The sequence below is a fragment of the Camponotus vicinus genome, unplaced genomic scaffold (genome assembly GCF_025532165.1).
Source record: "Camponotus vicinus isolate PSW18456_S1 unplaced genomic scaffold, iyCamVici1.0 SCAF_1, whole genome shotgun sequence".
NCBI classification, from domain to species: Eukaryota; Metazoa; Arthropoda; class Insecta; order Hymenoptera; family Formicidae; genus Camponotus; species Camponotus vicinus.
Window position 1 is genome coordinate 26386213 of NW_028141945.1, and position 13515 is coordinate 26399727.

Sequence of the window (13515 nt, forward strand, 5' to 3'; positions counted from 1 at the left end):
AGAGCGGCGTTCTTACGCGATGCCGACAATAAATTTGTAAAGTGTATTCAGGAGTGTATTTTCAATACGCTCGAAGGTAACGTACCGCTCGAATCTAGCGAAAAAAAGCGCTTGTCCAAGCATAAAACGACTTTACGGCGCATCGCGGCAAAGCGGGGTAATTTGAAGACTAAAAGAAAACTATTGGTACAACGCGGAGGATTTTTACCCTATATTATCGGTCCTATACTCGGAGCTTTATTATCACGGATTATCGGCGAGTGAAAAGAAATACAATTCTTTATATTCTTTGTGAGGAAAAATAATAATATTTGGAAAAGTATTAAAAATGGAAAAGGCTAAAAAAATGGTTTTAATTTCTACGGAAAATCTCGAAAAAATGCAACGAATGCAGCAGCAGCAGCAGCAGCAAAATCAACAGTCGGAAAATGTTAATAATACGGAAAATGATAATAATAAATCTGTACGGACACCGGGAACCCCTTTATCGCGACTCGATGCGGAGATGTGTCGTATTCTCAATCTCTCGACTCCCGCCGACGAGGGTGAAAGATGGAAAATGTATAAAGAAGTACTTCAACGTTATCTTTACTTTGTTCGGGATGCAAAAAAGCGTTTTCGCAAAGATTCGCGTGGGGCTTTAAACGGCGACGCCGATGATAAAACTGAGCAAGACGAGGACATGTACTTGGAAGATGACGATACCGAAGAATTTACGCGTACTTTAATTAGTAGCGTTGAAGATGGAGGAGGAGGTGACGCTAATAGTTTCGGAAAAAAACGCGATCAATCGGCGGAAATGATTAAAAATATAATCGAAAGTGTGCCGAAAACTTATCGCTACAAAGCTCACACGCTATTGAAATATTTACTCGATGCTCCGTCGTCAAAGATCGGTTGGGATAGATAAGGACTCGTGACTATAAACGGTGCGGTTGTAACGGGTTCGAATATTAGCGATCTCATAAATGACGCGATACGCGAGAGAAAAACAGTAAAAGCAATCGGAAGAGTTCAGTTTGCGCGATTACTGCAGGACATAAATACACCTTCCAGTCTCATAGGAAATCGTAGTTTTTTACACGTAGGCAAAATAGCTCGTCGTATTAAAAGCAGCGAATTAGCAGCTGTTACTTCCACTCCGAAAACTCGTCGTTCACGCAGCAGGTTAAACGAGACAGTTGTATCCGAAGGAGATACGGTATTTATATCTGCCGATGAGGATGAGGATGAGGCCGATAAAACATTAGCAAGTAAGGACGAGAATTCCCCGACGAAGAAAGCAAGAGGTTTATTCGGTTGGAGCAAATTCTAATAAGATGGAACTCGAAAAATTATATTACGATCCTTCGCACTACGCGGGTTATTCAGCGACGGTCAATTTATCACGAGCGGCTAAGCCGAATTTCTCGCGTAAGGAGGTTGTCGACTGGCTTAAATCGCAAGACGCGTACACGCTGCATCGTCCAGTACGACGAAAATTTCCGCGTTTACATTATAACGTGACAAATATCGATGATTTATGGGAGGCTGATTTAATCGATCTTCGTAATCTTAAGAGTTATAACGACGGATATTCCTATCTACTGGTGGTTATCGATGTACTTAGCAAATTTGCTTGGGTAGAACCTTTGCGCGATAAAACTTCGGCGTGCGTGATAAAGGCCTTTCAAAACATATTCTCGAGAAACAAAAAACGTTTACCCGTTTACCTACAAACCGACAAAGGTAAAGAATTTATCGCGAGCGCTGTACAAAAATTCTTAAAAGAAAAAAACATCCGATTTCGTGTAGCGCGAAATCCCGATATCAAAGCAGCTATAGTCGAACGTTTCAATAGAACACTTAAGGAGAGGATGTGGCGCTATTTTACACATAAAAATACTCGCCGTTATATCGATATTTTGCAGGATATTGTTCACGCTTACAATCATACTCGTCATTCTAGCATTAAAATGCAACCAGCGATCGTTACGTTGGAAAATGCGCGTATCGCGCGAGAAAATATGAATCGACGTTGGAATATCAATGCCGAAGATGCTGAAGGAAGAAAAAATCGCGGGCGCAAACAAAAGTGTAAATACAGAGCGGGCGAGCTCGTACGCATTAGTAGAGCAAAAGCAGCGTTTGAGAAAGGATACGAGGCGGGATGGAGTGAAGAAATATTTCGAATTCATCGCGTTCTCGAATGGAGAAGACCTCCTGTATACGAACTAAGCGATTTACAGGGCGAGGTTATAGACGGGATTTTTTACGAGCAGGAATTAACGCAAGTTATTAAAGACTTACGAGAGGGAGAATTTATCGTAGACCACGTGATAAAAACCAAGGGACGGGGCGACAATAAACAATTACTAGTTAGTTGGCGGGGATATCCTTCTAAATTCGATTCTTGGATATCAGCCTCGAGTTTAATATCAAAATGAGAGGGGAAGAATTTCACATAATCCTCCCGAGTAATAGTAGCATGCGCTACTTTCCGGAAAATAAAACAACGTGTTTCACCACCGAATTACCTCAGCGTATAGACTTAAGCGGTCGTTGGGAAGTAGCGCTCACGGAGATCCAGTTTCCGTGTAGCTTTTTACATATACGCCCTGGAGAAGGAACAATAAAATTTATCGATATTAATAAGAGCATCGATGCGTTTTCTCATGCGGATGTCGAAGTATCACCAGGCGTTTATTCGAGCGTACGCGATATTATAGAGACAATGAATGACGCGTGCAAACCCGTAAAAGCCCATGTCGTTTGGGAATTAAAAGCTGGTGGTAAAGTTGTTATGAGACTTTCCTGCAAAGAGAGGAAATGCGATATGGAACATCATGTGCATTTTTCCGACAAGCTTTGTCGTATGCTCGGTTTTGATTCACGCTGTGGAAGTTCGAACGATCTACTACCGATCTACTACAATCCTGACATTCCTCCTTCTTCGAGCATTGCTTTTCCAAAATTTCCTTTTGTACTCACGGGTGACGACTATATAATAGCCGACATACCAGCTAGTTTGTTGCGAGGTATTCCAGACAAACTTTTCGTCTACTGCGACATTTGCGAACCTTATATTACGGGCGATGTACAATCGCCTCTTCTTCGAATAGTCGCGCACGATGCACGAAACGATTATCCGTTTGCATCCATTCAGATAAAGCATTTTTCCCCCGCGCAATACATCGCGCTGCGGCGAACGAGTTTCCGTACGATCGAAATAGATATAAGAGATCAGCTGGGGAAGAGCATACCATTCGAATTCGGAACGCTGACGGTAACTTTGCATTTTAGGTGTATCGATTAGATATTATAAAATACACGGAATCCGCGAAAGAGAAAAACGCATTTGACCGTTCATTATTATTATTATTATTAATGGACTATTACTCGGTATATCGCGACGAATTACAGAACGGAGGCGGACGCGGCGGCGGAATCCCGCGAGTTTTCGTCGGATCGCCCTATCAGCGCGGTCACGGAATCGGCAGTTTTCTCGGGGGATTATTCAGACGCGTACTACCATATTTAGGTAAAGCCGCGCGAGCTGTGGGAAAAGAAGCTTTACGGGCTGGCGTTAATGTAATCGAAGACGTCGAAAACAATACGCCATTTAAGGTAGCGGCCAAACACCGTTTTGAAGAATCGCGAGACAAACTCAAGAGAAAAGCCAAAGAAAAAATAAGTAGTCTAATGAAGGGTTCGGGATATAAGTCTGATGCGAAAATGCATGTAGCTCAGTTCCCTTTTGTCGGGCTTGATAATCACATCGCACGATCCGCAATAACATCGGCTCGCAAGCGACGACGGACGAGTAAGAAAATCAAAGCGGTTGGGAAAAAAAGAACGAGTACAAAAGCGCAGAGAAATAAAAAGAAGAAGAAAAGTCGTACGGTTGTGAAAAAAAGACTTAAGACGTCTGCGAAACGACGTAAAATCGGTAAAAAACGTACCGTATCCGATATATTTTCTTAAGCGGTTATATTCGGAGCATTCTAATTTAACGACGGTGGCGAGCGACGGACGACAGCGAGCAATTTGCGATAAAGAAATATGTCTTTTCTTCACACGCATTCGAGCGAGTGTTTAAAGAGCGAACTAGATCTCTTCTCTCTACCACCTACGCAAACTAGCATCGAAAATTCGCAATGGATTCATTACAAACCCGTGACCTTTCTTTCGGACGACTCGCCAATAGAATTCGTCATCCCCGGACACGGAGAAGAATATTTAGATCTCACGCACACCATGCTGAGTCTTCGTCTACGTGTAGAAACAAACGCCGATTCCGCGAGACAGGCTTCAGGAACAAGCGCCGAAAGAATAGCCGTAGGCCCTGTAAATCATTTGCTTCATTCTATCTTCAATCAAATCGACGTGTATTTCAATCAAAAGCTCGTGTCGCCTCCAAACAACGCTTACGCGTACCGAGCGTACATAGAGGCGTTGTTAAATTATTCTTCACCCGCAAAAACTTCCCATCTAACTTCCTGTCTATGGGACATGGATGCACCCGGACACATGGACGATCTGTTGGAAACAAATCCCGGCAATCCCGCTCTCGCGAGACGCGCTCGTTACATTTCCGGAGGAAAGGCGTTAGATCTCGTAGGACATCTCCATTGCGACGTTTTCAATCAAGACAAATTTTTAATTAACGGTGTAGAAGTACGGTTGAGATTCGTTCGTTCGAAAGATTCGTTCTGTCTCATGGAAAGTAGCGGAACATCGAAAATTCACATTCTCGACGCTACCTTGCTCGTTAGAAGGGCGAAAATAAGCTCGGGTTTGTTACTCGCGCATGCTAGAATGATGAGTAAAGTTACAGCCAAGTATCCGCTCACGAGAGTCGAGGTTAAAACATTCACGATTCATAGCGGCGTTATGGGTGAATCGTTAGATAATGTAATACTCGGTCAATTACCGAAGCGAGTAATAGTCGGTTTCGTTAGTAATAAAGCGTTTAACGGTGACAGAAAATTAAATCCGTTTAATTTCAAGAACTACGGAATAAATTTCTTCTCGCTGTACGTCGATGGCACGCAAATCCCCAGTAGGCCTTTGCAACCAGCTTTCTCCGAGGAGGAACCGCTTTACATCGAAGCTTATCAAACGCTTTTCTCGGGAACAGGTATTCATTTTTTGAACGAGGGAAATTCTATAAGCAGAGACGACTATTTCAAAGGATATACTTTATTCGCTTTTGATCTTACTCCCGATTTATCCGCTAATTGCGCTGGACATTGGAATCTCGTCAAACATGGTAGTTTACGATTAGAAGTGCGATTCGTAAGAGCACTTTCCGAGACGATTAATTGTATTATCTATGCCGAATTCGATAATGTCATAGAAATCGACTCGTCTCGTCAGGTCATCGTCGATTTTTCGGGGTAAATTTTTTATTGACGCTTAAAATTGTTCCCCCTCTACTTCGCTCAAAACTCCGACATCAGTGCGCAACGTTTCGAAAAATATTCAGTTTCGTTGGAGACACGCTCGGCGTCGTTGTTTTACATAGAGCCTCGCGTCGAATCACATAAGTTTTTTTCGTAAGATGGATATAGTCGTCGATATTCAGGGTTTCCGCGATGCGAAGAAAAAGTTTATCCCTAAGGAGGTTGCTGTTGTAGCGATTGACGCTCCAATCGTCGATCATTGGATTATGATACCGACGCATTCGTTTGCCGAATTACCTGAAAAAATAAGACAAGAAAACAACTGGCTCACGAGAAATCATCACGGCATTGAATGGTTCGATGGCGAAACTAATCCGAAATATTTTACATCGCAACTGCGGCAAATTACAAGATGCGTGCGTCACATTTATGTTAGAGGAAACGAGAAAGCGAGTTATTTGAGGAATCTACTTTCTAGAAATATATATAATTTGGAAGGCATCTCACCGGCATTCAAAAATCTGACGGTAGAAGAAGAGTGCGGACATCACGGATTTCGAAAATTCGGAATCTTTCATTGTGCATTACGCAACGCTTACAAATTAAAAAGCTGGATTGTTGCGCAAAATAATTTCAGCAGCGACGGAGACAGCATTACTCAAACGACTTGCAGTTCTCCCGATATTTTGATAGTAAGCGACGACGACGACGACGATGAAAATGAAAATATTAAAGCACAATCAAATAATAAAATAGAGAAGAAAAATCTGCAAAAAATCGAACGTGCGGCTATTAACCGCCCCGCGCAAACAGAAAATCCGTTAGCTGTACAACCCGAAAACAAGCCACCAAAAGAAATTATTCAAATAATACCGCTTGTTCGCTCGTCTTCGCTGCAAACAAATGGACTCTCGCGAAATTCTGCAAGCATTGCGTCAGCTAGATGTCAAACATGTGGGAGTCTATCCTGCCGACAGATTGCCGATGGCGTGGACGAGGTCGACGGCCATCGTCGCTAATACGGACAATCATAATCGCCCTGGAGAACACTGGATCGCTTTCTTCCTCGACGAAGACGGTACAGGGACATACTTCGATAGCTACGGAATACCGCCCTTGTATCCTTGTTTTTTCCTACGTCTCCGGCGAAATTCCAATATTTATCGATGGAATACCGAACAACTACAAGGGCTTTTCTCTCAAACCTGCGGACTCTACAGTTGTGTATTTTTATATTATATGTGCAGCGGTTACGATCTCGATGGATTTCTTAGTCTTTTTTCCGAAAATTGCAAATATAACGATCATTTAATCGTAGAATTATTTCATAAAATTTTTCTTCGCGAAAAAAAACATGAAAAATATAATGTTAATTAATAGCGTGTTTAATTGTAAGAAGATATAAAAAAAATTTTTGCGAAGTACTACGAATTGTATGCGGGTATATTAATAAATGTGAAAATTTTTTATCTTAATTCGTGTTTAATACTTTTAACTTTTCCCTTCTTCCTTTATAACACCCCCGCCTCGCGTTCAATCATCCGCATGTTCATCTTTTTACCTCTGTAGTGCAATGTAGTCTAATTATAATAATTATAATAATTATAATAATTATTGTCTCCTACTGAGATGCTTTGTCTCTTTTTCCGATAAAGTGCGTCATGAACCGTTCGAGCGGAGGGGGCTTGTTTCGATATTCCATAGCGGGCCCCGAGACGGAGTGGGGAGGTAAGGATTGTTTCCTCGAGACATATACCGCCGGCTACCCTCCGAAAGTCGGTAGGTGGGGGGGGGGTTCGTTCTGCCAAGACGTAGCGAGAGCGACTAAGGGCTAGGTAACGGGAATTTGACTCGGAACCCTATACAGGTGGGCCAGGGCTGGAGTGGGAGGAGGATTGCTTCTTCGAGTCTAGTACCGCGGAGGTAGGGAAATAAAAATTTGATAAATCGGCGACACAGCCGGCGTCGACCAATCGCAGCTCTGGGTCACTATGGTGCGAGCCAATCAAACTCTGGACCTCTATGGTGCAAGCCAATCAAACTCTGGGCCACTATGGTGCAAGCCAATCAAAATCGAGACTTCGGGAGGTGGGGCATTGTTTCCACCAATCAGAACGCCTCCCTCCACTTCACCTGGCCACGCCCACGGCGCCAGGGGCCGAGTGGTGAGGGTTTGTTTTGACGCACCATAGTGGCCCATATCTACTAACGTCGCAAATAGCAAACTCCTCTCTCTTGGCAATTTTTGCTTTCGCTGTCATTTTTTCATTTTTAGACAAAGGACAGGAAGGTAAAGTTCTATCCAAATGATTTTTAATATTTCGGAAGATTCCGATAACTGAAGAAATTCTAGGTTGATCACTCTCTATGAATGTAATGGCTGTTGCTATTGGCTTGAGCAAATCAATAAAACATTTTACTTTATTCCAAAAAGATTCATTAAGAGCATTTTTTTTCAAAATAGGATGTTTCTTGTTAATAATATCTTGCAAGCTAATCAATCATCAATAGCTAATGATTGAATTGCATACTTATTTATTATTTGTACACTTTCTAAGCAAGAAACTATTGAACCCCATCTTGTCTCAACAGGTAGTTTCAAAGAAATTTTAGTATCTGTCTGTTTTTCTTTAAATGTCGCCAAAACTACATGTGATTGTTGGATTGATGCTTTTTATAATTGTTATAACTTCAACCAAAAATGTTTTTAACATTGGCAATTTTTTGAAATCACTGAATAATAAATTCAGTGAATGAGCAAAACATCCATACATAAAAAGATTGTTGGTATTATTTTCTTGTTTTAAAATATTCCATGCAGCTTTCATGTTTATTGCGTTATCCGTAACAAGTCCAAAAACTTTCTGTGGGCTAATTTTTTCAATTACTAAATTTATTTCTCTGGCAATATATTCACTGGTATGTGATTCTTTTCCCGTTGTTACAATTTTATATAATAAAGGAAATGGTGTGGTAACGACAAAATTAATAATCGAATCGTTTCTGAGATTGCTCCAACCATCACATATTATAGCAACTGATTCTGCAGCCGCAATTTGTTCTTCCACTAAAGAATTAATTTTTTCATATTCTTTCAGTAAAAGAGATCCGGAAAGTTCATAACGGGTTGGTATTTTAAATGCAGGCCGCATAAATTTGAAAAACTTTGACCAATAAGCGTTTTCTACAATACTTAAAGGAGCACCACTAGCAAAAATGGCTCTAGCCAATAATTCTTTTGCTTCATTTTGATCAGCTGGTTGCATGTTATCAACAAATGATAATATTTGTTTTTTACTAGTCATATTTGATAAAGTACTCGCATCTGAGATATAATCTGTGGAAACTTCTGAGGAAATTGAAAGTTCCGAGTCACTATTACTGTTACTTTTTACATATTTTTGTTTCACACTGTTAGGACATATCACACATATTTTCACATGATCTTTCATACGTGAACCATTTTTTGCAAGTTCTTTACTACAAAAAGTACATTTAACTCGAGATACTTTTCCAGTACTTTGAATATCTTTAAATAAACAACTAACTTCTACGGGCTTACGCCCCGAACCTTCACGTTTCGGCATACTGGAATATACTAAACAAAAATTGTTAACAAATCGGCAGTTACTAGTGAAACATAAGCGAAGCGTTTCACGATGCTCGCTTATTTTCCGAGATTCCAAGACACTCGAGAAAAAAAGCGGGTGCGAGCGAGATAATCTATTATCTAACAATAAGAGTACCGAAGTTTCTTATAATCGGTTTTCGGCTTCCTCTATCCATTCGCAATTCACGAATGTATATAAGCTTATTATTTCTTATAAAACAAAATTTTTTTATTTTTTATTTTATCTTTTTAAAAACAATTTCAAGGGATTTATGAGATTGTTACGGTTAAAATGATATCATGACATAATTCGAATAAATTTTAATTAGATACATAATAAAAATTTTAGTTATACATACATCTAATTAAAATTATCCGAATCATGTCGAGTTTAATGTAATGTGCCATAAAAGACTCATTAATCCATTAAAACTACTTTCGAAAAAAAATTAATCAGAAATATAAGAATTTTAGTTTTTTTTATTATGTTAACAAATATTATAAAGAATGATATTATATTTTTAAAAATAATAAAAAAACAAAATTGTTTTTTTTCAATGAAAAAAACACGTTTTTTTCCAACTGTTTTTTTCTGTTAGAAAAAAAACGGTTTTTTTACATCACTAATTGGAACATAATTTTCATATTTATAAATGGAGATTAATATTTAAAATAAAATATTCAAAAATGTTGACAAGATATAAATTATAACATTTCAGTATACATATTTATAATGATACACGATATTATGTAACATTTATAACGATACACGATATTATATAATGCTGTATGCAGATACCATGACAAACAACTATTGGTCTTATTACAAATTGATAAACAACGGCAAAGAATAATAACATTATAAAAAAAAACAAAAAATATAATATCTTATTATCTTATAGATAGTTTTTAATAATTGCAAAACGACAATATAAATTTATTAATATTATATAGGAAAAACTTGGCAGTAGATTTATGCAGCTACCCTGTTAATAAAAGAGTTTGAATGATCATGAACAAAGAAAACAATGTTGACGTTAGTGCCTTGTTCATGATAAAATATAATTCATATTGCAACTAAAATTATAAATGTGTATAGTTTAGACAGTTTATTATTTGTATTTATGTATGTTACTCTTTGTACGTACATGAATAAGATAATACTTAATGTGTTTTATCAAGCACATATTTCTTGCTTGCTTATACATTTATAATCTGAATTTGAATCTTTTTTAACAGGCGTATCTACGAATTCATGACCAAGTGTTAAGGGTTCAGTCTCCTTACACGGAAAGTCACCCTAAAAAAAAATTATGTTATCGTGTATATCATAAAATTTCATATTTGTCTCATGCCAAGTCTTAAATATTTTTAAGTAATAAATAATCCGTGTTTTATAAGCAAAATACAATTATGCAAAATACTTTTATATTAATAATTTATATATTCTCTATATAAAAAACATATATACAGGGTGTCCCATTTAACTTGAGACATCGAAGTAACTCGAAACCATGGCGGTTTCGGTGAGAATGTTTTAAACAAATGTTGTATGGTTTCAAGGGGGATAATTGTTAATTGCAAATTACATATTTTTTCTTCGAAACAACTATGTTTTTTCTTTACACCAATTGATTCCTCTCATTATTTTGTACATAAAAGTATTAAGGTAAGATAATCGAAAAATAAATATTTTACTAGATATTTTATGGTTTATATAAAATTAAGAAATGATTTCAAGCCTGATAACTCGAAAAGTACTTAATGAAGAAATACTTTATTATAGTGTTTTGGAAAGCTCTCAAGGCAAGCTATAAGAATATGCAAAAGTATATAGGGTGTCCCATTTAAAAAGTTGGAGGTGATCTTCACGTGACCTTCAAACGACTTTTCAAGGTAAAACCAATGACACCATCTTATGGCCCCCTTAAAACCATACAACTTTTGTTTAAAACATTCTCACCGAAACCGCCATGATTTCGAGTTACTTCGATGTCACAAGTTAAATGGGACACCCTGTATAATACAAAATACATAATGATATATTTATATGGAATATTTTACTATATCAATTATACAATATTTCAGAAAATCACATTACAAATATTTTACATTTTACGATTACATTTATATTTTATATTTATATTTATATTATATTTATATTTATATTTTACAAATATTTTATATTTTTTACTTCCAAAATATGAAGATCCGTCCCACAGACTCCGGAATACGCGACTTTGATTCGTACTTCATTTGCTGCCGGTTTAGGAAGAACATTTTGCTTTTTTAAAGTAAGCGACTTAGTCGATGCATCGAAACTCAAATATTCCATTGTGTATGCCTGTTTGAATCGTATCGAGAACACTAAGAAAGATTCGGTCGCTATCCGACATTTATACAACATAAACCTATGTGTTATCACACATCTTGACTGATTACACCAAGAAGATTACACATAATTGCGAAATTTAGAGAGATTGTTAGCTTGACGTCACATAAAGATCACGACTTGTACATAAGTAAAAGAGTAAATGACAATGTTCAAGAGCAAAGTTTAACATATAAACAAGAGTGAGAGAATATATGATTCTATTACAAGCGAATATAACTAAGTGAAAACGAGATGAGATTTTAATAAAATAGAATGTTGACTAAAGATGATGAAATAATAATAAACTGATAAGTGTGTTACAGTTATAATTCATGTATTTTCATATTAAATCGGTATTTTAATTTAATATGTAATACATAAAAATTATAATATAAATTATAATAAAATAATTAAAATAAATAAAATAAATTATAATAAAAATTATAATATTTTTATGTAAAAGGTTTTATATCTATACAGAAATATTATAAGAAAAATACTTTGAAAATTTATATAAAAGTACTTTGAAATATTATAAGAAAAATACTTTCAAATTTTTTCAAAAATTGTAAATTTTTTTTAAAAAAAATTATATATCAAAAAATACATATTATATACATATTATATAAAGCATGTGGCTTGATCGATAAAGGCTTATATATTGTTCGCGAATGAATGCGCACAGAATAAAATCTTTGTACGTAAATTTCTGGTTTAATCTTGAGTTTATTTTAGAAGTGTCACAAATTTAATTAGAGACTAATATATACATATATATAAGTTATATACACTTCTAATAATTACACTTTTTTTCAGATAATAAGACGGAAAGATAGATTTGAAGGCTATAAAATTTGTGAAAATTTCTAAGTACGAATGCGACTTATTAACTTACAAAGCGGTTTTACAGAAGGAAATTTTACGTGTGGAAATTTCTGTATCTTTTATAATGTGCTCTTTTCGCCGAGGACCAATAATTTTGAAAATTTGATGATAACTTCAGGGCGCCGCGTGTAATAGGTCGCCGATGAACTCTGACGCGTCAAATTTTACAATTGCCACGCGCATAGTGTTTTCTGATTAGCTGATTGACAATCAGCTGATTACATCGAGTGGTCGCGCAAACCCGTATGCTGCGCTTATTTTAACGACGGCTTTATTTTGATATAATATTTATTATATAATATTTATTTTATAGTGTTTATTATATACATTTCTTTTGCGAAAGAAAAACTTGAGTTAGCGAGAGCAGTTAGGTTTTTCTGATAAACCAAAAAATCGAGAGTTTTAACCTTTAGAGAGCCGGAAAACCGATATATCCGCTCTAACTGAAAATTATTTTCTCATAGATGTAAGACATATACAAGCACTCTAGCATACATGAACACACATTTGTACACGCAGACACACTTTTATACACACAAAGGGTCTGTTCTTTTCAGCTGCACTGCTGCACTAGTGCAATAAGTTAGAAAGAGACAAACATACTTTCTTTCACTCTAACTAATTGCACTAGTGCAGTAGATACATTACCATGAAAAATGCTTTATAAATATATGAAATAAATTGGAAATAATTTTAAAATTCTAAAAAAAACGAAAAATTTTTAGTAACAAAATTTTAAAAAAATTTAAAAAATTAAAATAAAAAAATTAAAATAAAAAAATTTAAAAAACTGCAGAAGAAACAAAAAAATAAAGGAGCTACATAAACTTTTTACGTCCGCGTCGTTAGCTCCGGGTAACGCTAAAGGAGAGTTGTGATATTTAAATTTTTCACATTTTTTGGGATAATAATGAGGTTAGGAGTGAAAATTTTCGAAATTTGACATTACCGTTGTATTCAGCAACCCTGAAAATCCTTATATAAGCCTTTTTTGCAAAATTGAAAGTTCAAAAATTTTTCGTTACCCTAGCGGGCCAGAAAGCCAATATATCGGCTCAACCCATGATCGGAACTTTGTGTATAGTAAAAACCCATGATATAAGACACAAGTTTGAGCCATTTTCAAAGGAAGTTTTAAGATCTCAAATCCCGGCCCTTTAAAGGTTAAAAGAATGTTACTTTGAATTTATATCGAATAATTATATTATTCTTTGAATTATATTTAAATGAAAATGTATGAATTTTCTTACGTAAAAGTTCTA

The 13515-nt window shown here is 36.3% G+C and overlaps 1 protein-coding gene and 1 long non-coding RNA gene across 2 annotated transcripts; one reads left to right on the forward strand and one right to left on the reverse strand.

Moving 5' to 3' along the window:
- Positions 1 to 4041: 4041 nt before the first annotated feature.
- LOC145963407 (uncharacterized protein F54H12.2-like) lies at positions 4042 to 5382 on the forward strand. The gene is made up of 2 exons (XM_083085359.1): positions 4042 to 4939; positions 5120 to 5382. Exons 1-2 carry the CDS (start codon positions 4042 to 4044, stop codon positions 5380 to 5382), a joined length of 1161 nt encoding a protein of 386 aa, XP_082941485.1.
- Positions 5383 to 8762: 3380 nt separating this feature from the next.
- Positions 8763 to 11497, reverse strand: LOC145973507 (uncharacterized). The gene is made up of 2 exons (XR_014439493.1): positions 11189 to 11497; positions 8763 to 10294 (listed from the first exon to the last, which is right to left on the reverse strand). It is a non-coding gene; the product is annotated as an uncharacterized LOC145973507 (long non-coding RNA).
- Between the last annotated feature and the right edge of the window lie 2018 nt (positions 11498 to 13515).